A 21,582-nucleotide genomic window follows, 5' to 3' on the forward strand; every position below is an offset into this window, starting at 1 on the left:
TAGTAGTTAATATAATAATGTATATTATTTAATATAATATTATCCGAATAAAGAAATCTTAAAAATCACCCACTATTAATAATATATAATTTAGTATGAAATATTTCCACCACTCCCCATTCCAAACTAAATGCCACATTCAACATTAGCAGATTTTGAATTATTAAACTAGGTGGGTAAAGGATCATTTGGTACTGTGTTTAAAGCAAGACGTAAAAAAGATGGAGGTATATATTGTCTGAAAGAGATAAGACTCCAAGGAGCTTCACAGGCTGAGATTCAGACTGCTGTTAATGAATGCAACCTATTAGCATCCATAGATTCTCCTTATGTGGTTAAATATTTCGATTCATTTGTAGATTAGTCGACAGAAACTTTATGGATGGTAATGGAATTTGCTAGTAAAGGATCTCTCAGAGATTTAATAGTTAAAACACCATATATCTCTGAAGAAGATGCATGGTATTATATATCTTAGATGCTAGTTGGTATAGGTTCTCTACATGCTAAACATATTATACATCGGGATATAAAATCATTGAATATTTTTGTCCATGAAGAAGCTGACAAAAGATTATCGTTAAAAATTGGTGATATGGGAGTTTCTAAATAACTTAACTCCACTACCGTTATGGCTTAAACCTTAGTTGGCTCTCCGTATTATCTATCACCAGAAATTTGCAGATCAGAAAAGTACAATATGAAGTCTGATATTTGGGCAATTGGCATTACATTTTATGAAATGCTTAATAATGGAAAGCACCCTTTCTTAGCTAATAACTAGGCAGCATTGCTTATAAATATTTTAAAAGGTAAATATAAATAGTTACCTGAGGAAAAATATTCTCAAATATTGAGACATTTAGTTTACTGGTGTTTGTCATCTGATGTCACAGTTAGGCCTGATGTTTATTCTTTGTTAGCATTAAAACCAGTTGCTGATGCAATTTAACGTAATGGTATCTAAATCCCAAAGGATTTACAAGAAGCAATAAATAAGGCTAAACAGCATCTATCTAGATTAAAATCTTCAGATAATACAAGATCGTAGTAGGCAATTCGCTAGGCACAACCAGTGGCCCCAAAAACATAACCTATATAACGTAAACCAGAGCCAAAAATTGAAGTGGAAATAGAATTAGAAGAAGATGTTATTGATATGACACCTACATATGGTTCATAAAGCAAATAAATTAGAATATAAGAATATAATGATGATTTTGACGACGATGAAGAAGAATAGCGTCCTGAAACATCTGTATAGTAAAAATAGCTACAAGATTTAATTAACTAATAAGATACCATCTCTAAAGAGTAAGATAAAATTTTCAAAGAGATTACACCATTCAATATTCCACCTCATATAAGAGATGACCTTATAAATTGGTTTATTTAAAATACTAAATCTACGGAAGACTAAATAAGCAAATATGTATTTGGTAAGATAGGTTATGATAAAGTTAGCTCTGTTTAGTTTTTAAGACAATACTCAGACCTGTAACGTAAAAAAATGAATATAAATAATGAAATAAACGAAGTTATGAAGTAGGTGAAAAAGTGATAAATGTTGTCATTTCAAATATTTTCTTGCTATCATTGTGTAAAAAAATTAAGAAAGCAAGTAAAGTAATATCTAAGTGCTTTACGAATTGTAAGTACAAGTTAATGTGGATAAGAATGAAAATATTAACATCGCCACCTTCTTATGCATTGAACTTTAAATATTAGTTTTAACTAACATAAAGATCTAAATTAGCAAACCAACAGTTAAAAATACTGGACTAGCTGCGAAAGATGCAATGCCAGTAACAAAAAGCTGAGCGTAGTAAATACCTTCAATTTATTACATTCTGTGGAATGTTAAAAATTGGAAAGCATATATATTATTTTTAATATATACTTCAAAAATGACTGTTTTAATTTACGCTCATTCTTAGGCTAATCCTACTGAAATTATCTCAGCATCCTCTATTTTACAGAAAATTGGATTGAAAGTTATTGTTTACGGTTAAACTCAGATTATTGAGCTAAAGAGTAAAATAAAAATACATACTGACACAACTTAGTTAATCTAAGCAGACTGTTTGCTTTTACCAGGAGAAATTAATGAAGATGATACTATTGCAAAGAAAATTGTCTGCTATTTTCTTAAGAATAATCTTCTCATAGCTGCGTTTTAAAGTTCTACAAGATTTACGAACTAAACTATCAAGCGAACAAATAAATATATACAATGCAAACAATATGACTTTAACACATTCTTTCATTTATGCATTCAATTTTCAATCTTGATAGCAGAGTAACTAGGTGGAAATACAGAACTTATCGCAGAGATTTTATTAATGTGATTAAAACTATTTATTATTAAAATAATTATGCACCAAAATTGTAAATTATTATCTATAATTATTTATGATCAGTAATTTACATAGTATTAATGAAAGTTTATTTTTAGCGTATATTCTTTAGAAATTTCTATGAAATACAGTAGATATACTACCAATAAGGGATTATATTATTTACTTTATGCATTAAATATAATATATTAATTATTTAATGTATAATATTAGTAAATTTATTAAAATAAATGGACTAAACCGATTAATAAAAAATTAACATCAATAATCTATCTCTTTCAAATGTATTTGCAGCAAATCTAGTAGCATAAAAACATAAATAACTACTTAATATAAACTCTACATTATAAATAAACTTAAAATGACTTTTTACATTCACTTACCAGTTTTTATCGGTCTCCATAAATGCCATACCCCAGCGACCCTAAATACAGCTTTTTGGTTGCTAAGAGAACACTTTTAACCATTCTTCAATTGAATTCCTTAAATTTCGACACCTATACTTTCATTCATATCTCCATCATATCCACAATTTACTAAGCAGAAATTATTCATTTCAAGATCAAAAAATATAGCAGCATTTTTTGGAGATACCATTGAAGAAAAACTATGTAAATATGTTATTTCTTTTGTTGTAACTTAGATTGTCTTTAAAGAATGTATTATAGCTAATGTCTTAGGCTTGATTTGATTTTATGATAACAAAATGTCATATTCTAAATCTGATAATGATAGAAATTATGTTAATTACTTATGTTTTAATGTGGTTGTTGGGGCAAGTTTCTATAATGGATGTGCAAATATTTTCTTTGGTAACTATGTTTATTTTCTACGAGAGATTTAGTCATTAAAACGAATTAATAAATGCTATTTTTGTGGAATTTACTGCACATCTGATAGCTAAATTTTTGGTGTCTTATCTTATGGTGATGTTAATGGTTAGTCTGAATTTACGAACTGAATCCATGCATTTTCTAATTCATCATGAGAGAAATTAGTCTCATTTACATTGTTAAAGTGATTAGGTATAATGTCACCTGAAGATAGCACATGCTCAACAAGCTGAGGCATATATTTATCCATTTAAATATAGCCACTATTATATATAATATAAATGTATAATAAATAACATTCAGTCATGTCTATCATCTTACTCTAACTCATCAGGTATATTATGTTTAACATTAAGGATTGTGATCTTAAAATCTTCTAGGTTGTCTGTAAAGGTTTTATTAGCCGTTTCTACAATAGTGTTTATGTTTTCCACTGTATCTGGCACTAAATCAATGTATTTATAAAAATTAGTTAGAATCTCTCCGTCTTCAGAGACGTTGAATTGCTTACATATAGCTTCTCTAAATGTCTTTAAAACAAATATATCAATATCTTTACGTATTGAATGTAAAGGTGTCTTCCATGGTACCCTTTCTATCACACTTTTCAAAAATTCACCAACTGAAGAATCACCTATCACATCAGTATTAAAATTTTTACATTCTCCACAGAAGTACTTATAAGGATGAAAATGCTACGTTGCCTCTTGCTGACAATCATTACACTTGACCTTTACGTAATAGCCCTCGTATTCCTGCGGAATGAAGATTCTATCGTAAACTTTCTCCTGAAAATCTATTATGCGCTTGCTATCGTCATGTACAGGTAGAAATTTCTTACAAAGAGGGCACTTATAATTTTACTTCTGCAGAAGTGTCTAATAACAATGGCTGTGCATGATATGCCCACAGTTCGGAACGATTCGCCCGTAAATTGTCTTCTCCATATCATCCATGCAGACACAGCATTCACCACTCACCTTACAGCATTTATGCTGGTCGAAATAGTCCACGTTGAAGCAGCTCTTGCAAGCATCGCAGTGTTTAGAATATTGCCGCCTGCCCACCATGCAGATTTTGCATCCTTCGCAGTGGTAATTTGGCTTCGCGTCCTCGCCCAGCCCGCAGATCATCTTGCAGGTGAAACAGATGTACCAGCCGAACTCCACCTTGCAGGTCTCGCACTTTTGGCCGAACTTCTGGACGGTGGCGCAGTACCTGCACCGGATCGTGTCGGTAACATAGCGGTCGAACTGGTGGTCGTCGACTTCGTCGTCGTGGCAGAGCCTGCAACCGTAGAACTTGCCACAAGTCACGCAGCTGTACTCGCACCCGCGGATGTAGTGCGGGCAGCCGACGCTTCGCGCCTTCGAGTAGGAAACTAGGACCTGCTAATCCAGGGGGAGCTGCGTCAGCCAGTCCTCCTTCGCCTTGCAATCTGCGAATTCGTGCGAGCAGTCGTAATCGAACTTTTTGGGGTCGTAGAACTGACGTGGCATGACGTGCAAAACTTGCTTCAGCTTTTGATCCAGGTAGGATTGCCTTTCAATGGAGAAAATATAACTCGGAAACGATTTCAGAAGAATTCTGTCAGCGGCGACGAACTTGTTCTAGCATCCTGGTTTCATTGTGAAGTATGTGGAGATGATTATTTCGTTTCTGTGCTACATTTGTACCTTTTCAGGGTCAGGAAAGGGAACTTGAACGAAGTCATGGGCATTTGACATATAATGAAAAGGTTAGTATAGCTTTTATACTCTATATATTATACTGAGTCACTTTGTAAAAATTTTTTAGCCTTCCATAGGCTAGTTTACCATTAGAATAACACCGTAAACTGGCCAGTGATCGCTTCCCTATACCTTGTAGCTATCATATTTATCAACTACAAATTTGCCATCAAATTTCTAACCTTTACTTTTGCATTAGCAAGTTTTATATTTGTCACTGCCTAAAACATCATAGACCATAATACGATCAGTATATGATGGTGTTCTGCCTTAACTAAAATTTCCATCCGAAATTTTGTAGGTGGGGTTAAATAATATTTCCTTAATATCGTAAAATACAAAATTATTTTTTATTATTTAGTCTTATTACAAAATATCAAATATTTGACCTTACTCAATTAGTTAATTGCATTTATCCTCCTCAAGTTCTATTCTAAAATTTAAATCACCTAATATAAAAATCTTTTCTTGGTCTGAGTTAGCTTAAGCTTCAATGAATTTACTCAGTTTTTTGACTTAAGATAGCCTATTTTTTACTTTCTCACCTGAATTTAAATGGCATGATACAATATGAAAAGGCTAGTGATCTATACAAAACTGAGTACTAATAACCCCTTTATTTGCACCATACTTTCCAAGTTTTAATGACTTGCTCTATAAGCAAGTTAAATTTATACCCTACTTTATAAATATTGATAATACTTGTGCGTTAAGAGACTTGCTATGAATATGAATATAATCATCAGAAAATTATTTTAACTTTATCTCAATTGAGTTTTTCCATATCCGTTTGGATGAACAAAAAAATGACTTCTAAATGCTATGGCAACACTCTTATGAACCTATTATAACAATATCATAATCTTTATCAATACAGTTTAATGCATCTGGAATGCATCTACCATGTTAATTAAAAGTCATTAAAAAAATTGAATGTGTCATTTTTTCTCTTATAATATTATATCATATATAACCTTAAATATAAAAGCAAATTTTAAATGAATAGTAAAAGACATAACATACCACGTAAAACAGTTCTATCATAATCAAGGTAAAGTACTGGAATAAAGCGGATAAATAGAAATTCTTCTAATGTACTGAAAGAAATATATAAATATTAAAGTAGTAATGAATTTTTATTTCGGAGACTACCTTTTGCCCGTATTATTCGTGAAATTATCTTAGAGAATTAAAATTTAGGAATAAACTAATAATAAATAGAGTATAGGATTTAAAAAGAAGCATTGGATGCTGTTTAAACTGCTGCAGAGGCATTCATAGTAGAATTGTTTGCAATGGCATAACTTTGTGCAGAGCATGGAGGTAGAGTTACTATATTTAATAGAGATGTATTACTAACATTACGTATTAGAAAACTCTTCGTATGATTAAATTATATTCATCTCAAAATTATCTCTTTAGCATCTTACTGAAGTATTATTAAATTTCTTCAACAGATCGTGTCTAAACCTTTTCTGATATCTCTTCAAACTACATTTTTTCATAGTTTATTATTTAGTAACGAATAGATTCATACACTACTCTTTTTTCAATCTCTGTCCAGTTTTCCATTTTAAAGATGCGCTTTTTTCTTTTATTTCATATTATATATCTAATAATACTATTGTGTAATAGCTCTAAAGAAATCTATACATTATGATTACTATAGGACCTCATAATAATGAATTTATAAAATACTTCACGTTTTTCTTTGATTATTAATCTTCTTATCAAGTAGATCTTCGAAATTACTATGAAATTTTAATTTGTTTTGAATTATCAATCACCTGCTTATAACTTTCTTGTTTTTCATTTTTGCTATTATGATAAAAATAATATAAATTCTTAATACTTTATAGTAGCATAAGTATAGAACCCATATTTATCAGAATTAAATCAAAATTAGAAATTCTATTTGACATAATATTAAAAGTAGAATAATGATTATTTGTGTTTTGTACTAAAATATAGAATTAATATGTTCAAATCAAAGTAATTGGTTAATAAATACCAACCTTATTCAATTCATCAAAATAATCATTAAATGCCAAATCCATTTCTGTAAGCAGCTATTGATAATGACATATTTTTTATTAAATTCAACTTATCTATGATAGATGAAACTTCGATACCAGCCCAAAAAACTGCGCTACACTACGCTGCCTAGTACGGCAATATCAACGTCGTGAAACTGCTGATTCCATTTCTGGCAGCTAAAACATCGTCAAACGGATTCACCGCGCTGCACTATGCCGCAAAACACGGGTTCTACGAGTGCGTGCACGTACTGGCCGAGCTAGAGGCCGGCATCAAGACCGCGAATAAGAAGCTGGCGATAGAAATAGCGGCAGAGAACGGCGAGCTGGAGATAATGACGCTGCTATGGAAGTACGAAGGGGGTCCTAGTATCAGCGCTGGGGACTGCCAGGAGGGTCAGGAATAGCTTCAGCGGCTGGGCCGGAAGCGCCTCACTAACCAACTGAAGAAGAGCTGGCTGGTGCAGTTCTATTGCCAGGAGCAGGGAAAGCTCCAGTAGCAGTTGGTCAGGACGCAGATTGAGTACAAGACGCAGCTGGTGAAGGTCGAGCGCGAGCGGGACATCCTACTGGAGCGTATCACCTACCTCAACGCCGCCGTGAAGCAGGACGAGAGCGACTGCGAAGATTGGGTCAAACCAGTAGTGCAGGACGACGACGAACCCGGGAAAGGGCTCTGCCGGAACCTGAGCTTTTTGGAGATCTCGTGCAGCTAGGTTTTCAACGACCAGCGGAAGCGGAACCTCATAATTCAAGGGCACGGGCTCAAGAAAGAGATACGCCAGCTCAAGCAGATAAGCCAGAAGCTGCTCGACCGTTTTGAGCAGGTTTTCGAAAATATGTGATTGGTTTTATTAAAGTTATTCTTGCTATCTCATCACAAAGGCTATATCTTTAGTATAAAAACATAATTATCACTCTACTGTTACCTTAAATTTTTGAACTGGCTAATGAAATTTAGGTGCAATTATATCACCAATATCAGCCAATTACCCTGTATGAATCGACTTAGTAGTTGAACAAAAATTATTTTACTTGTCATTAGTAGGAAGCGTTAAATTTAATGTATCATGTTAAATTCTCTAGTCCATTACTGGACGATTAATTTCTCTTTATTCTTTATAAGGATTATAGTGAGGTACTTTCTTGAAACTAGATTGTTCTTCTTCAGTATACACAATATGATGACGACCTTCCTCAACAGGATATCCAATATCACGTTAAGTTGTAGTATAAAGTTATTTGTTGTCAATTCTATAATCTTTTATGCAATTTGCACTAGATTCAATCTCGCCAGTCCTCTTTTGACGTTATAATTCATCATAAATGGCTTGATCTTCAACCCAGTTACCTATTTTTATTATTGGCCTCTAATTTGGGTTTCTATTAAAAACATTTTTACTATCTGGGTCTAAACAAAATTAATCAGACATTTTAATTGCGGAAATTTTTATAACCAATTACTATATTTAATTTTAGTTGCAGATAATTTCCTTTCATAAATAACATAATTCTTTAATGTTCATTTTACTGTAATATCTTGCAATATTGTTATAATTACCATCTGCATATATTTATTTACTAATAAAATTCAATCAATTAAATTTTTAACTTAATAAACAATAAATAAATATCTCACCAAAATCCTGTGGATTTTCCAGTATTGTACATTTCAACTTCATCTTTAAAACCAGCTTCTTTAAATCTAAACTCGGCTCCTTTCTTACCAAAATCTTTCTAAATAGTACTAACCATTTCATCTTCAGTAGTATTCATTTTTCTATTTAATATGTCATGTCCTTCTCTTTAGACACAAACTCGAGTATCTTGAAGCTTTTAGCTATGTAAATGATCTTCTACCCATTCTGGTTTTGTTTTAAATTTATGAGTCTTCATTGCAGCACATTCTTAACGGATTTTATCTCCTGCAATGTCCCCAAACTGGCCAATTTCTTCACTATTTGGATGATAATTATCTTTTGACACAACTAATGGGTTCATAATGGTATTTTTAGCATCATTGCGAACTCCAGATGCAATAAGACGCATTGATTCATCCCAAATGGCTTGTTCCTCAACCCAATTTCCTATTTTACATGATGGTGGGCCAACCGCCCTGTTAAAAAAATTCTTTCCGTTTGTAAGTTGCGCCATTTATAATTATTAATGTGCGGAAAGAAAGTTAGATAATATAATTATATAATATAAAAATAAAAATATTTTAATATTAATCAATAATTATATATTATTATCTTTTATTATTTAAAATGGCTATTGTAAGAAGTTATTTATTAGTTATCTCATTATTAGCAGCTTTAACATATCTTCTGATTTAAAAAGAACTAAAATCCTTTGTATTTACTTGTACTTCTAGTCCATAGGGGGTATCTTACCTATTAAATTTAAAATCATTACTGATAAATATATCATAAGTGGATAATTTTCGTAGTTTGACAGTTCCATAAAATACTCTAAGTTAATATTTTAGTAAAAATTGTCAAATTCTTATTTAAAAGTCAATTAAAATTTAATGTCCCAATATTCCAAAATTTATTTAATCATAATCTTTAGATTAATTATTTTTGACACAAAATACACAGTTTATCACTGATTTTATATAAAATTTAAAGAAATAATTAGTCAAAAATCATATAAATAACACGCATGACAGCGAGTTTTGCTAGCTCTTTGAGTGATATCATTTAGCTAATTTCTCACGGCAAACTGGGCAAGAGGCATTATATTCGACCCAACTTAAAATGCAATTTTAATGAAAAATATGAGCACATGGTGCTTACAAGAAACTGTTCTTATCATTATAATCAATGATTTCTAAACAAATTGGGCATTAAATACAATCACCTTAACGCTACAAATTTAAATTAATTTTATTAGATAGTCTAAATTTTGTTTTAAATCTTATTTTAGGTGTCAAAATTGCAATTAAATTAATCAGTGATACTATTTCTAGAATATTTTCATTTTATCTATCATATCTACTAATTTTTGATGATTAACAAAAAATAAAAAAAGCAAAAACCTGTTTTAACGCGTAGTCAGAAAGATAAAAAGCAAAAAACCGCGTTCTTAATAGTTTTATTTTTATTTTATCACTAATTAACAAGTATGATATTATTGGGTAACACATAATAATCTAATGAATAAGGAAAATTGTTTCGTCAGAAGATACCATAAAAATAACTAAAAATGGGTAAACTGGACTCAACAAAACCGACAATAAAGTAACACCTGCTAATATTTATTATACTCGCGTTTAATATTATAAAATTTAAGTTCTGAGGTAAATAGACATTAGAATTAATGGGGGGAAGAACAGACCTATTTAAAGAATAAATATCAAGGTAAACGGTTTGCTAAAAAAGGAAAAACTATCAATTATCTCTAATATAAATATTAATTAGATAAAACTTGATATCATTATGAAAACGAATTGTAAAATATTTAGCTAGACTTCTAATTAAGATTCGAAATAATAGGTAATAGATTTTAACCCTGTATAGCTAATAGATAGCATTGAAATTATTTATATGAATAATATAAATCTTTAAAGAAATAAACTTTCATAATGATCATTCTTAACAATAAAATCTAAATTAAAATCAAAGTGCATATCATAAATTTTTAGAGTTTAAACTAAAATTTAACTATTTGTGAAATCAAATGTGTAATTTAAAATATCATATTCAAAACTATATTTTTATTTATTAAAATAGCAGTAATTATCAAAGCAATTAAATTTAAAACATTAATTTGTGTAAATAACAACATCTAGTATTCCAGAGTCTATAAGTTTAACGTTAATAAGGCACTTTTTCTAATTTTATTAATATTTTTAATAAGCAGTTTGGTTAATTATAAGTTGCTAACTTTAATAGTTTAGTAGTAGGACAAGATTCATTTATTTATGAGTGTAATATAAATATATATAAATCATATAGATCACAGTCCTGAACCAAATCCAGAATGCTTAGATTTCGATCTACTAGACATGGTAATCCCACCCTTAAAATTCATACTAGATGGAATATTGTAAGAACCAGGTCCGATTGCACCTTCCTTTTTCTTTTTCTCTAACCATAATTCTGGTATTCTTCCTTTCATAGTAACATTTCTTATAAATTTTGTGCTCTTAAAACTTTCCTATGCATTTATTGACTATGCAGGACCGGGACTTCTCGATTTTTCCTCTACACCATTTTAATTTTAAGAAAATCGATAACCAATTTTATTTTTAGGGGTAATTGGTACATATGTGTTAGGACTAGGTAAGTTTTTTGATCTTTTCTCAAGGAAAAATAAATCTGTATTATTGGTTCGTCCTGCTAATGCAGATTTTCTCGACTCAGCTTTACCAGTTTTGAAATCTGGATTATATTGATTTGGCGGAGGATTATTATCAGGAAACTCTACTTTTGTTCGAGATTTTAAAGAAAAAACTTCCCCACCCATTGTAGATGGGCGATCGTAATGTGCAGGTGATAATTCACATTTAATTTGGTCAGATTATATTGGATTTAATCGTCCTTTAAATGTAAATTATGGGGAGTAGCAATCTTTTCTTTTAGGAGAATAAGCATCTGGAGATGGTACATCTGTTTTTATTGTAGCAGTAAAAGTATTAACATCCTTAGTCATTTTATGATCAAATTATTAATAACCCATATATATAATAAAATATACCTTTTTATTTGATAACTATAAATCATGTAATTGTACTTATATTAATATTATCTTGTTTTGTCTAACTAAGTAAAACTTAAAAATATTATAGCATTCTGTTCGATTCAACATTATGAAATAGTACATCATATATTAGCATATAACTGATAATATAGTATCTTCCACAAAATAATTAGCTTTAAGCAATATTATGATAACTAATAGTTATTAAGCATAAGACTATGTATTACTATAATTATGTTCAGTGAATAAATAAGATAATATTCTGTTAAGAAAATGTATAGTTTAATAATCAAAAGCAACAACAATTAGTATATCCCAATAGATAGTAAGTATAATTAATAATTTGTATAATGAAAGTATTTAACACTCTGGTTGTAAGTATTTTTTAAAATTATTACTTATAACATGATTGACTTAAAGTTTTGTTTTGAAATTATTGTTAAAAAATAACCAAAATCTTGGATAGACAAAGAATAATAAATTTTATTAATTATTGTATATACTTTATAAGTTTTATATATAATAATAATATTTATTCTTTATGTAATCTATATACAAATGGTAATGAAAAGCTCAGTTATAAAGTATTTTTATAGTCTTCCACCCTGAACAGTGGTCCCCCGCGGTGGGGTTCGGGCCCATCATCATTGGCCTGCAGAGCCTGTTCCAGGAGTACAAGGAGCGTGCGGTGGGCATGATATCGAACCCGTCGCAGTCCGAGATCAAGAAGTGCGTCGAGACGAGCCAGTCCTTCAGCTGCCCCAAGTGCGCCATCAGCCACGTGGGAATGTTCAAGGCGCCTGTGGAGAGCATTGAGAACAAGAAAGACTGATTTGAGAAATTACATTACTATACTATATCGGGACGATACCTTTTCGCAATGCCCAGGAAGACAATTCTGATGGCCTCGTCCGCCCGGGCCACCATCAAGAGTGACGTGCTGCAGTAGCTGCAGACCTCCTCGGCTATGTCACCGCGGGCCATGGGCTCCCCGCAGCACAACCTGCCCCCGACGCCACCCGGATTTCTGGCGAAGCACCCCAGCTTCAACCTCCCGATCCCCGTGGTGTCCTTCTCCCCGAAGAAGATCCTATCCGCGAGGGAGCTCATGGCGCCCACGTCCGAGGAGGTGTCCGACCAGCAGGAGGCAGAGGCTAAGTCCAAGTTGTATCAGCTGGAGCGGTCCAACGACCTGCGGCAGATGCAGATCGACAACCTCGCCATAAAGAACCAGCAGCTTACGCAGAGACTGCAGGCGCTGGAGCGGCAGAGTAGTGAGCGAGCACCGCAGGTGGACAAGGACGTGCGCCTGGACGAGATCCTCGAGCAGAACATCCGCATGGAGTCCGAGCTGGCGATACTGCGCGAGCAGGTGCAGCACCAGAAGCCCCAGATCATCGAACATGTGAAGTACATCACTGAGAACAGCAACTTCAAGGCGCTGTACGAGCACGCCACGTCGCAGCTCGCCCACAAGGACCAGCTCCTCACCGACTACAAGATCGAGATCTAGGCCCTCAAGGAGCTCTTCGGCATCTCGGGGCTATCGTCCTCCGCTAGCCCCAAGGAGCGCGCCATGGCCATGATGTCCTACAAGGGCATCAAATCCGACCTGGTCGACATCCTGCAGCGCGAGGTGGCCGACCTTAAGGCGCAGCTCAAGGAGGTCTCCTCCCAGTCCGGCTCGGGGCTGTACCAGGCGCGCATCGATCTGTTCGCGGCCAGGGAGGAGATCAAGCAGCTGTCCTCGGACTTCGACGCAGCGAACGGCGCCTTTGACGAGTACCTGAAGATGGACATGCGACCCTCACTCAAGTGATGCGAGGTGCTGGACCTGGTGCGACAGCAGCGCGAGGGCCCTGTCCATGGCGGCCAGCTGGGCTGGGAAGGGTGCGTTGCGGCTCATGACCTGGGTGACTAGGGCGTGGTGCTCCGCCAGCAGGTTCATCTGGCCCGTGTACGACGGCTACATAGCCATTTCAGCGTTGAGGTGGTCCAGCTGCTGCTCCAGATCGCTGGGCTGGGGGCCGTGCAGCTCAAATCGCGGGACCTTAAACGGTGCCGGCGAGGCTGACAGCTGCCCCGCAAGCGCGTCCGCCCTCCTCCTGCAGGTTGCAATCTCCGCCTCGATGCGCTCGCTGAGCATCTCACGCTCGGTCACCGAGGCCAGCCCTGCGGTTCCAGTGAACTTGAACTCTTTCACTTTACTAAGCTACTTAATTATGTCTGCAAAAGCTACTGCATCATGAACTATACTGCTCATTATTTTATTAACTTTACATATTTTAATATAATATTTTACTGTATAACTTGAGGCTAATCCGTGGCTAATTATATATAAAGTAAATTTTATCTTAAAATGGATGCACTGCTCACAAAATACTAAAAGGAGCTGGAGCCTCTATCACAGCAGAGATTCTAGGAATTGGCTACATCGGAATCATCAGTATTATTTAACCAAAATCAATGCAAAAATCGCTACTCGAATATTATTCCTTACTCCCATTCCTAGCCGCCAGGCGAGTATTTTCACGGAAATTTCGTCAGCATAGGCGGTATTTAATTTTTTATCACCCAGGCACCAGTAGATGCGGGTGACTTTTATGCAAAAATGGCACAGGTCCAGAGCACCTCTGTCATCTAAGTCACGAAATTTGCGGAGGGTGGAATTCTGAAGGCCGAGCGGTACGTCCCATTGGCGACAGACGAGGACGTTGCAATAACGTAGAACGCTATTTTAGCGGACAGACTCTCGCTGGCGATCAAAGCGCAGCAGCAAGGCTAGCCTATGAAAACTGTCGAGGACTGCCTTCGAGCGGCCCCATAGAGGTTTGCATGGTTCCAGGATTCCTTTACCACTCCTTCTGGTACAGTATCAGTCAAAAAATACGAATAAATCAACTCATTTTACAGATACTAGCTGGGTCTGGGGAACCAGACTTTGGATTACTACTACTTCCCGAACTGGTCGGACCAGTCGGCTCCTGACAACATGAAGGAGATATCATCCCTTTGTCACCACCTGCACGGTCAGACAAACCTAACGGTTCACTGCTCTGCAGGAATCGGCAGGTCTACTACTTTCTGTATTTGTTTTTATATTTTTGAGCAATTTATCAATAAAACTACAAACAAATCTACAGATTCTTGGAACAAACTACCAATAAATATATTTGATATAATAGAAAATTTCAGAAAAAACCGTCACCCGTTTTGCGTTTAAACGATCGAGCAGTTCAAGTTTATTCTCGAATTTTGCGAATTTTGCGACTAGAAGTGACGAATTTTCTCACAATCTGCCAGTGAACTTCAGGGCCAGCATCACAGCAGTTGCCACGACGATCGTGATAAGCAAAACCGAGCCGAGGCTAATTCCGAAGATCTCGGCTGGTGTGAATTAGCTTTCTGCAGGCTGGTGCAACGTTATCAACGTGCCCTGCAACTGCGTCTGACATGTGCAGACAATTTGAGTCGGGAGGTTTTTCTGTGTGCAGGAATTTGCCGCTGGTACTTAACCTAAAAGTGTAAACGAGAACGAATTTTGCGAGTTAACCGCTCCACAGGAGCCAGTTGTCTGCTAAAATATGACCTCTGTGGTTGAAACAGCTTGTACGAAGACGTAATTTTATGAGGAAATTAGGAATTTCAGCGACTGGCCATCTACCGAAATTGGGAACTTTTGAGAAGCTGTGGATCGTGACGACGAGAAAATCGTTACAGAAACTGTACCAAAAGAGTAGCTTAATTGAACATTTGTGAAGAAAAAGTTCGAAATTTAAATGGACTGATTTGGAGAAATAAAAGAATTCTGGAAGTTAAAGCCGTTTTAGTTTATGGGAATGGCGTTATAAATAGCCTATATTTCTGTATCAGAGAAGCTTTATGCGTTGTTTTTATGGGCAAAAATAGCTTGAGTTAGGATTTGTGGTATTATTCTGTAAAATTACATCCAACTTTCAATAATATTATTGTTCAATTCTTTTTTTAAATTATCAATAGATGTATTTATCCTATAAGTGATAGCTAACTAGCTAGACACATTGGTGATCGGTATATCTAAATAATTTGAGTAGCATCTAACTGTACAGTTGATAAAAGTATTAAAGATTAAATTAACAATAGGTTGGTTCCCTTATATGAAAGCTTATCGCGACAATTTTTATATTACGATTCGTTTTTGTTAACTAGGTAAAGCTAAAAATTATGTCTATGTGGTTGGCAATACTAACTCTACTATATTAATAGCTGATGTTTTCGTATCACATTCACCAGATATTAAACAATACGTTATCATTACCGGAGAATTTAAAATAGGTTAAAATGCATAAGCCGGCTACGAATTCACAGAAATAAGATTTGCTGGTATTTAAACATTATTAACATCTAAACATTAAATGGAATATGTTGATTATGCTATTAATTATACTAAATTATGTATATCATATTCGGAATTAGCAAAATTGCAACTTGCCGCAATAAATAAATTTTTTATTGGTAAAACCATAACTCTATATTAATCTTGGCTACCTAAATAGAAAATATTAATTAAACATTAAGATGGATCAGGATTTGGACCCATATTTATATTTGTAAATTTAATTGTAGTTGATGTGAATTCATAACAGTTATCAACAGATGCTTATAATAGTGCTCCTGATGGTATAATATTGTAATTAATATTCAAGCCACTGGGAACTTAATTATTAAGCCTATCTGTACTAACCCAGGTTGTTAGTATAATATCAAGAATAATATTTAAAGTGAATGAAATCTATGATAATATTTAAGTAATAACTGTTGTGCAAACTGTTTAATAAGAAACACTAATATCATATATTCCTACTTTCCCATTCTATAAATCACATGTATATTAAGCAAAAGTAGGAGATGCTGATCCCACTATTTAGCAAAGTAATTTTCCGTGAACTGCATTAATCAATTAAACTGTTTGTATCTATATATTGGTATAAGTAAATAAGAGATTAATGATTTACGTTGTTGGAAGTGGAATACCAGCTGCACTAATAGCAGGTATCGCGGTAAATGATAATGTATGAGGAGAAAACTAAGTTTCTATACTTTACTAATAATTTAAGCAAGAATCCCAAGTCAAATTAATTTTTTCTCCTTCTATTGTAGGTCCAATTAAACTCTAACAAATCTATGGAACATTAACAAATTAAAATGGAAATGAATCCACTGTAATACCGCATGTGATAACTATTCCAGGCTATAACTAAAAAATACTATTAGTCTTATCAATGAATACTATAAGTTTCTATAGATTAGTGCACTAATATGTAAAATCAGTTAGGGTATAGTTTTATACTTTAATTTTATAGAATCCACCTGGTTTATTATTAAATGTTAAAATATTAGCCGCAAATATATATCCATCTATTGAAAATCCAACTTCTGGAACTACTAAATCTAATATATTTCCCGCGGTCGTTAGACAATTTTGTAATTCTAGATCATTAACTTATGCTATATGCCTATTATTGGCTTAATCAAATGTAATAGGTAACTAGACTGCGATTGAAAATGCTAAATTTTAAAAAAATATATTGTTCACACCTTAGTTAAAGCAAACATCATTATATACTACTTTCAATCTTAAAAATGAATTTGCTGGTAATACAGGAATTGAAACATTAAAGAATGCAAATTAACCACCTGTGTGCATGCTAGAAGGAATCGCCTAACCAATTGTGGTAAAACTAGTCTAACCTAATTATAAAGATTATAACTCAATATTTGCAGATTATAACCCATCAAAAATAACTCTAGTACCAGATAACTTAATTGTATTGACACAATCTGTGCATGAAAGCAATATATCAGAACTATAAATAATATCTCCGATTGTAAAGTTAATAATTTAATTTGCATAATTAGTGCCTAATATATCATTTCCACTGGTGAGCAAAGCCTAATTATAATTTGGTTGGCCCTAAATCATTTAATTCACAAAAGGAATACCAAATAACATAAATTCTATATTTTAAAGAACTTAATTGCACACATAATTTTAAGGTATATTTTATATCCTAGATGTAACAAATGGTATAGCTGTTTCTAATAATTATTAAGGTAATACATCTGCTGTAAATCCTGACATAACTGTGAAAAATTCTTTATAGTTTATAGGAATATTTGATATCATAAGACCATTCTTACCTTTGGGATAATAACGAAGTGTTGTGTTGATTATTTCGCAATTATCTACTAGTTAAAAGTCTGTACACTTTATTTTCGGATCTGCAAATGTAAATGACACAATTGGCGAGGGACCTTAGGACTGATCAATTATTGCAGTTGCAGCTACTGAAATTACTAAAGCCAACATTTTATTCTAAAATTAAAAATAATAATATAATATATTATTTAAAAATATACCTGAACCCAATATTAATAATATATCTAAGGTATAAATAACCAATCATCGACTCTCTCTACAATTTATACTAACTCAATTAAATGCCACATTTTTATCGCTATCTTTCCCCCTAAGAAATAGAATTTTTCCATATCAGAAAGTCAGCTCATTTTGTGACAACTAGAAAGATGATATTCCGTGTGAAAAACCATAAAGTTACAATCCCGGCTGGTTTTATAGCGGATGGAGTTTTTGTAGAAAATTAAGACTTTCTGTCATCTCCTGCATGGTTCTGCTTTGAATTTTTGTATGCTAGTCATAAATATGATGATAAAATAGCAGATAGAGGAGAAATCGATCAATTCATGTTCAATAATTATAGTGATATTATCACAGTTGTAAATGATGAATTAGTTATAGATGGGGTCCGGATTAGTGGAAGCGATATATTTTAAGAGAGTATAGAAAGAGGAGTTTGCGTTTGTTAAGATATTATAAGGGAAATAAAAATAAATGACTAGAAAATAGATTGGATGAGGATTTGTTGTGCAGGAGTATGTTTAAGTGGAATTGGAGTTGGATATGGAATCAGTTTAATAATTAAGTGAAAAAAATTCAATTCTATAATTCGTGTAAATAGTTTTTTACAAAAAGAGGATTTTGCTTTGGAACGTCCAACTAAAGCTTAAATAACAAATTTGATAGATTTTCATGAACTCCTAATAGCTGTTAATAATAGTCATAATAATTTTTATAATTTAAAATTATTTCTGATTGAAGTGAATTTTCTATTATTTATGCTCTTATTACAGATTATCTATCAGAATTATTTTTAGTTAATGCTATTCCACCTTTTTCAATAAGTATTTACAATTCTAAAAGTGGTACTATAGCAGCAGCTATGCGTCTTCTAGAAGCTCCAGCAATTAATGTTAAATTATCTCTAGACTTTGGAAGCACTGGTATAGACTAAAACAAAATAGCATGTATCGAAGTCTTAGCTCTTTGAGACAAATTGTTAATATCTAAGTTTTATATCAACTATTGATTAGTTTATGCATGTAGTATAATCTGTGGAAAAAATGACTATAATTATACTGCATTTTAATGCAACGTTTATGTGGATATATTATTAGGTTATATATCGTCTAAAGAATTTTATTTAAAGGTTATTGGATCAAAATATATGTTTGGAAACTAACTAAGGTGGCATAACGACATTTATTATCATCGTAACCTTAGTATAAAAATAAGTCAAATAATTTATAAGTCTATTATATGTTTATTTATATATTATTAAAATGGAATAATTGATTGATGTTGAAAGATATTTTCATCACTAAATTGATTAGAATTTTTACTCATATTCGTTTAATAAAGCATATTAGTATGATTAATTAGGAAATTTGTTATAGGAAAACGATGTAATATTCCCTTTTTACCCTAATAGTCCAGTATATAGTTATACCACCTAGTTATTTGCAGGTATTTACTATGCTTTGGTTTAAAATCAGTTATTTTCTTTGAATAAATTAAATGTTATTCGCATATTTGACTTTAAAATACTTTAGTAAATAGAAAGTTCTCCATTTAATGTTGCCGTGGCAAATGATAATATTTTCTTTGCAGTGGGTCATAATTTATATTGTAATATAGACAATAATTATAGTTTAATGAAAGTTTACGAAAATAATATTTAAATTTTTGCTGATGCAAATGACGTAATAGTATTTGATGATTCAAAAGCGTATTCTTATAGAACCGATCTTATGTTTTGCATCGATTTAATATAACCAATTTATAGTAGACCAGGATTTATATTAGGACTTTATAAATAGCATCATGTTTTTATTAAACTTCAAGACGGATTTGATGTAATTACACTTACTGATAATATATAAATAAAATTCATTATAAATGAGTATAAAATTACAAATTTACAATCATAGTTTTTATTAAAAAAAAGAGAAGTCATTGATTTGAGTGCATCTATGTTTGATATTGCATAAACATCATTTAATTAGCTTTTGTTTTATAGATAAGTTGATCTAAATATATTAGAGGTTTTAAACAAATAAGACTAGCTTTACTCATTTTTATATTTCTTAGATTAATTTTAAGATAAAAAATAATATGAATATCTTTGTGATCGCCTAATGACAAAGGGATTGTCGGTTAACATAAATTTAGAGAAAAGTTCTCCTCTATTTTTAACCTACTAAGTTTTACATTGTTAAGACAATTAGTTGGAAATATTAAAAAATGATATGAATTTTATTACAAAATTTGAAGATGGGTTATGTTAGGTAAATTTTAACATAATAAAGAAACTTTTAATCTAAGTGATAAAACTTTAAAATTAGGTATTAACTAGCTAGATTGTGCATAGATTTGCACACAATAATGAATTAGAAGAATTAGAAGTACTAATTTTTTAAGTGCAGGATTTAATTTTATTTAAATGTTATTTTGATCCAATTATTTTACGTTAATGTAATGACACATATTCATCCAAACTTATTGTTCAACTGTTTTAACATTCATTTGAATCTGCAGTGGAGTCTGTCGCAAATATAACTATATGGGCTGAGAATTCACCATTAATATTAGCAGCCTAGTCAGGTAACTAGTACTATGTTTAAAAATTTATCAATATCGATAAGAGAAATGGGCATATAGCACTAAAAGTAGCTAAATCAATTAAAATAATTGATATGCTTATACCTAATTTTTCAAAACTAGTAAATTATTAACCTTAATCAACTAAATTAATGGAATTAGTATAATCAAATACTCTTAACTAACTTTTATATAAAGATGTATTAATATAGAATTAAGCAGGAATATAAGATTAATCTGGAAATTATGCATCTAATATAGTTATAAATAATTAATACAAAATATTAGAGTATAAGAATTTACTTACTATTGAGCTGAAACTCTTTCATTCATAATAAATAATGAATATGAAAATTTCACCATTTTATTCAATATAACTTATTAAACTTAAGTTTTAATCCACACCAGCATCATTACAATTATATATTTTAAAGCAATTAGATGATCCTTAAAATGCAATGGATTTTTTTAATTTATAAACGGATGTGTTTGGAATGTCTTTAAATTTACATACATTAGATTCTAAAACTGCTGATATATTTTGTAGAGATAATGCAAGATACCATACTCTGGTTACTTTATATACTAGATAATATTTTAAAACTTCAGCTGCTAAGTTTCATGGCAGCTTTAATTTTAATTAATAGATTATAGAGAATGTGTTGGTTCAAGATTTATTTTAGGTGCTTGAGCATCAAAGGAATCTATAGCCATAAGATAATATTCCAGACTAGTAGATTGTGAATATAGTGTTTAATAATTTCCATGTAGATGAGAGTTCTAATAGTTTTGATGATGATGATGATGATGATGATGATGATGATAATGATATTTATTATGAAGAGCAAAATTTTGATACCGATGTAGAAGATTTCGGTAGTTATGATGAAGGATCTTATTAAAATGATAAGTATTACTGAAATT

The 21,582-nt window shown here is 32.3% G+C and overlaps 19 protein-coding genes and 1 pseudogene across 19 annotated transcripts; 10 read left to right on the forward strand and 10 right to left on the reverse strand. All coding sequences in view use genetic code 6, as the record gives it.

Moving 5' to 3' along the window:
- Positions 1–130: 130 nt before the first annotated feature.
- On the forward strand, positions 131–1,561 carry SS50377_23129 (Kinase, NEK; the record flags this gene model as incomplete). The annotated part of the gene is made up of 1 exon (XM_067907001.1): positions 131–1,561. The coding sequence occupies one exon, from the start codon at positions 131–133 to the stop codon at positions 1,559–1,561; it is 1,431 nt and encodes a 476-aa protein (XP_067766269.1).
- A 9-nt stretch (positions 1,562–1,570) lies between these two features.
- SS50377_23130 (Transmembrane domain-containing protein) lies at positions 1,571–1,849 on the reverse strand (the record flags this gene model as incomplete). The annotated part of the gene is made up of 1 exon (XM_067907002.1): positions 1,571–1,849. One exon carries the CDS (start codon positions 1,847–1,849, stop codon positions 1,571–1,573), a length of 279 nt encoding a protein of 92 aa, XP_067766270.1.
- A 58-nt stretch (positions 1,850–1,907) lies between these two features.
- SS50377_23131 (uncharacterized protein) lies at positions 1,908–2,348 on the forward strand (the record flags this gene model as incomplete). The annotated part of the gene is made up of 1 exon (XM_067907003.1): positions 1,908–2,348. One exon carries the CDS (start codon positions 1,908–1,910, stop codon positions 2,346–2,348), a length of 441 nt encoding a protein of 146 aa, XP_067766271.1.
- Positions 2,349–2,732: 384 nt separating this feature from the next.
- SS50377_23132 (uncharacterized protein) lies at positions 2,733–3,428 on the reverse strand (the record flags this gene model as incomplete). Its single annotated transcript, XM_067907004.1, has 1 exon — positions 2,733–3,428. One exon carries the CDS (start codon positions 3,426–3,428, stop codon positions 2,733–2,735), a length of 696 nt encoding a protein of 231 aa, XP_067766272.1.
- A 61-nt stretch (positions 3,429–3,489) lies between these two features.
- On the reverse strand, positions 3,490–4,917 carry SS50377_23133 (RING finger and CHY zinc finger domain-containing protein; the record flags this gene model as incomplete). The annotated part of the gene is made up of 1 exon (XM_067907005.1): positions 3,490–4,917. One exon carries the CDS (start codon positions 4,915–4,917, stop codon positions 3,490–3,492), a length of 1,428 nt encoding a protein of 475 aa, XP_067766273.1.
- A 48-nt stretch (positions 4,918–4,965) lies between these two features.
- Positions 4,966–5,862, reverse strand: SS50377_23134 (Inositol polyphosphate 5-phosphatase; the record flags this gene model as incomplete). Its single annotated transcript, XM_067907006.1, has 1 exon — positions 4,966–5,862. The coding sequence occupies one exon, from the start codon at positions 5,860–5,862 to the stop codon at positions 4,966–4,968; it is 897 nt and encodes a 298-aa protein (XP_067766274.1).
- Positions 5,863–5,918: 56 nt separating this feature from the next.
- SS50377_23135 (histone H3) lies at positions 5,919–6,308 on the forward strand (the record flags this gene model as incomplete). The annotated part of the gene is made up of 1 exon (XM_067907007.1): positions 5,919–6,308. One exon carries the CDS (start codon positions 5,919–5,921, stop codon positions 6,306–6,308), a length of 390 nt encoding a protein of 129 aa, XP_067766275.1.
- A 656-nt stretch (positions 6,309–6,964) lies between these two features.
- SS50377_23136 (Ankyrin repeat-containing protein) lies at positions 6,965–7,801 on the forward strand (the record flags this gene model as incomplete). The annotated part of the gene is made up of 1 exon (XM_067907008.1): positions 6,965–7,801. The coding sequence occupies one exon, from the start codon at positions 6,965–6,967 to the stop codon at positions 7,799–7,801; it is 837 nt and encodes a 278-aa protein (XP_067766276.1).
- Positions 7,802–7,870: 69 nt separating this feature from the next.
- Positions 7,871–8,389, reverse strand: SS50377_23137 (uncharacterized protein; the record flags this gene model as incomplete). The annotated part of the gene is made up of 1 exon (XM_067907009.1): positions 7,871–8,389. The coding sequence occupies one exon, from the start codon at positions 8,387–8,389 to the stop codon at positions 7,871–7,873; it is 519 nt and encodes a 172-aa protein (XP_067766277.1).
- Positions 8,390–8,591: 202 nt separating this feature from the next.
- On the reverse strand, positions 8,592–9,110 carry SS50377_23138 (uncharacterized protein; the record flags this gene model as incomplete). Its single annotated transcript, XM_067907010.1, has 1 exon — positions 8,592–9,110. The coding sequence occupies one exon, from the start codon at positions 9,108–9,110 to the stop codon at positions 8,592–8,594; it is 519 nt and encodes a 172-aa protein (XP_067766278.1).
- Positions 9,111–9,654: 544 nt separating this feature from the next.
- Positions 9,655–10,587, reverse strand: SS50377_23139 (Ring finger domain-containing protein; the record flags this gene model as incomplete). The annotated part of the gene is made up of 1 exon (XM_067907011.1): positions 9,655–10,587. The coding sequence occupies one exon, from the start codon at positions 10,585–10,587 to the stop codon at positions 9,655–9,657; it is 933 nt and encodes a 310-aa protein (XP_067766279.1).
- A 329-nt stretch (positions 10,588–10,916) lies between these two features.
- On the reverse strand, positions 10,917–11,786 carry SS50377_23140 (uncharacterized protein; the record flags this gene model as incomplete). Its single annotated transcript, XM_067907012.1, has 1 exon — positions 10,917–11,786. The coding sequence occupies one exon, from the start codon at positions 11,784–11,786 to the stop codon at positions 10,917–10,919; it is 870 nt and encodes a 289-aa protein (XP_067766280.1).
- Positions 11,787–12,249: 463 nt separating this feature from the next.
- SS50377_23141 (Ubiquitin-conjugating enzyme E2) lies at positions 12,250–12,492 on the forward strand (annotated as a pseudogene).
- A 48-nt stretch (positions 12,493–12,540) lies between these two features.
- SS50377_23142 (uncharacterized protein) lies at positions 12,541–13,479 on the forward strand (the record flags this gene model as incomplete). Its single annotated transcript, XM_067907013.1, has 1 exon — positions 12,541–13,479. One exon carries the CDS (start codon positions 12,541–12,543, stop codon positions 13,477–13,479), a length of 939 nt encoding a protein of 312 aa, XP_067766281.1.
- A 46-nt stretch (positions 13,480–13,525) lies between these two features.
- Positions 13,526–13,909, forward strand: SS50377_23143 (uncharacterized protein; the record flags this gene model as incomplete). The annotated part of the gene is made up of 1 exon (XM_067907014.1): positions 13,526–13,909. The coding sequence occupies one exon, from the start codon at positions 13,526–13,528 to the stop codon at positions 13,907–13,909; it is 384 nt and encodes a 127-aa protein (XP_067766282.1).
- Positions 13,910–14,019: 110 nt separating this feature from the next.
- SS50377_23144 (Protein tyrosine phosphatase) lies at positions 14,020–14,940 on the forward strand (the record flags this gene model as incomplete). The annotated part of the gene is made up of 1 exon (XM_067907015.1): positions 14,020–14,940. The coding sequence occupies one exon, from the start codon at positions 14,020–14,022 to the stop codon at positions 14,938–14,940; it is 921 nt and encodes a 306-aa protein (XP_067766283.1).
- Positions 14,941–14,949: 9 nt separating this feature from the next.
- Positions 14,950–18,009, reverse strand: SS50377_23145 (uncharacterized protein; the record flags this gene model as incomplete). The annotated part of the gene is made up of 1 exon (XM_067907016.1): positions 14,950–18,009. The coding sequence occupies one exon, from the start codon at positions 18,007–18,009 to the stop codon at positions 14,950–14,952; it is 3,060 nt and encodes a 1,019-aa protein (XP_067766284.1).
- Positions 18,010–18,140: 131 nt separating this feature from the next.
- Positions 18,141–18,647, forward strand: SS50377_23146 (uncharacterized protein; the record flags this gene model as incomplete). Its single annotated transcript, XM_067907017.1, has 1 exon — positions 18,141–18,647. One exon carries the CDS (start codon positions 18,141–18,143, stop codon positions 18,645–18,647), a length of 507 nt encoding a protein of 168 aa, XP_067766285.1.
- A 7-nt stretch (positions 18,648–18,654) lies between these two features.
- SS50377_23147 (uncharacterized protein) lies at positions 18,655–19,260 on the reverse strand (the record flags this gene model as incomplete). The annotated part of the gene is made up of 1 exon (XM_067907018.1): positions 18,655–19,260. The coding sequence occupies one exon, from the start codon at positions 19,258–19,260 to the stop codon at positions 18,655–18,657; it is 606 nt and encodes a 201-aa protein (XP_067766286.1).
- Positions 19,261–19,340: 80 nt separating this feature from the next.
- On the forward strand, positions 19,341–21,578 carry SS50377_23148 (uncharacterized protein; the record flags this gene model as incomplete). The annotated part of the gene is made up of 1 exon (XM_067907019.1): positions 19,341–21,578. One exon carries the CDS (start codon positions 19,341–19,343, stop codon positions 21,576–21,578), a length of 2,238 nt encoding a protein of 745 aa, XP_067766287.1.
- Between the last annotated feature and the right edge of the window lie 4 nt (positions 21,579–21,582).

This window comes from Spironucleus salmonicida, chromosome 3 (assembly GCF_000497125.1).
Source record: "Spironucleus salmonicida strain ATCC 50377 chromosome 3, whole genome shotgun sequence".
Taxonomy (NCBI): Eukaryota; Fornicata; order Diplomonadida; family Hexamitidae; genus Spironucleus; species Spironucleus salmonicida.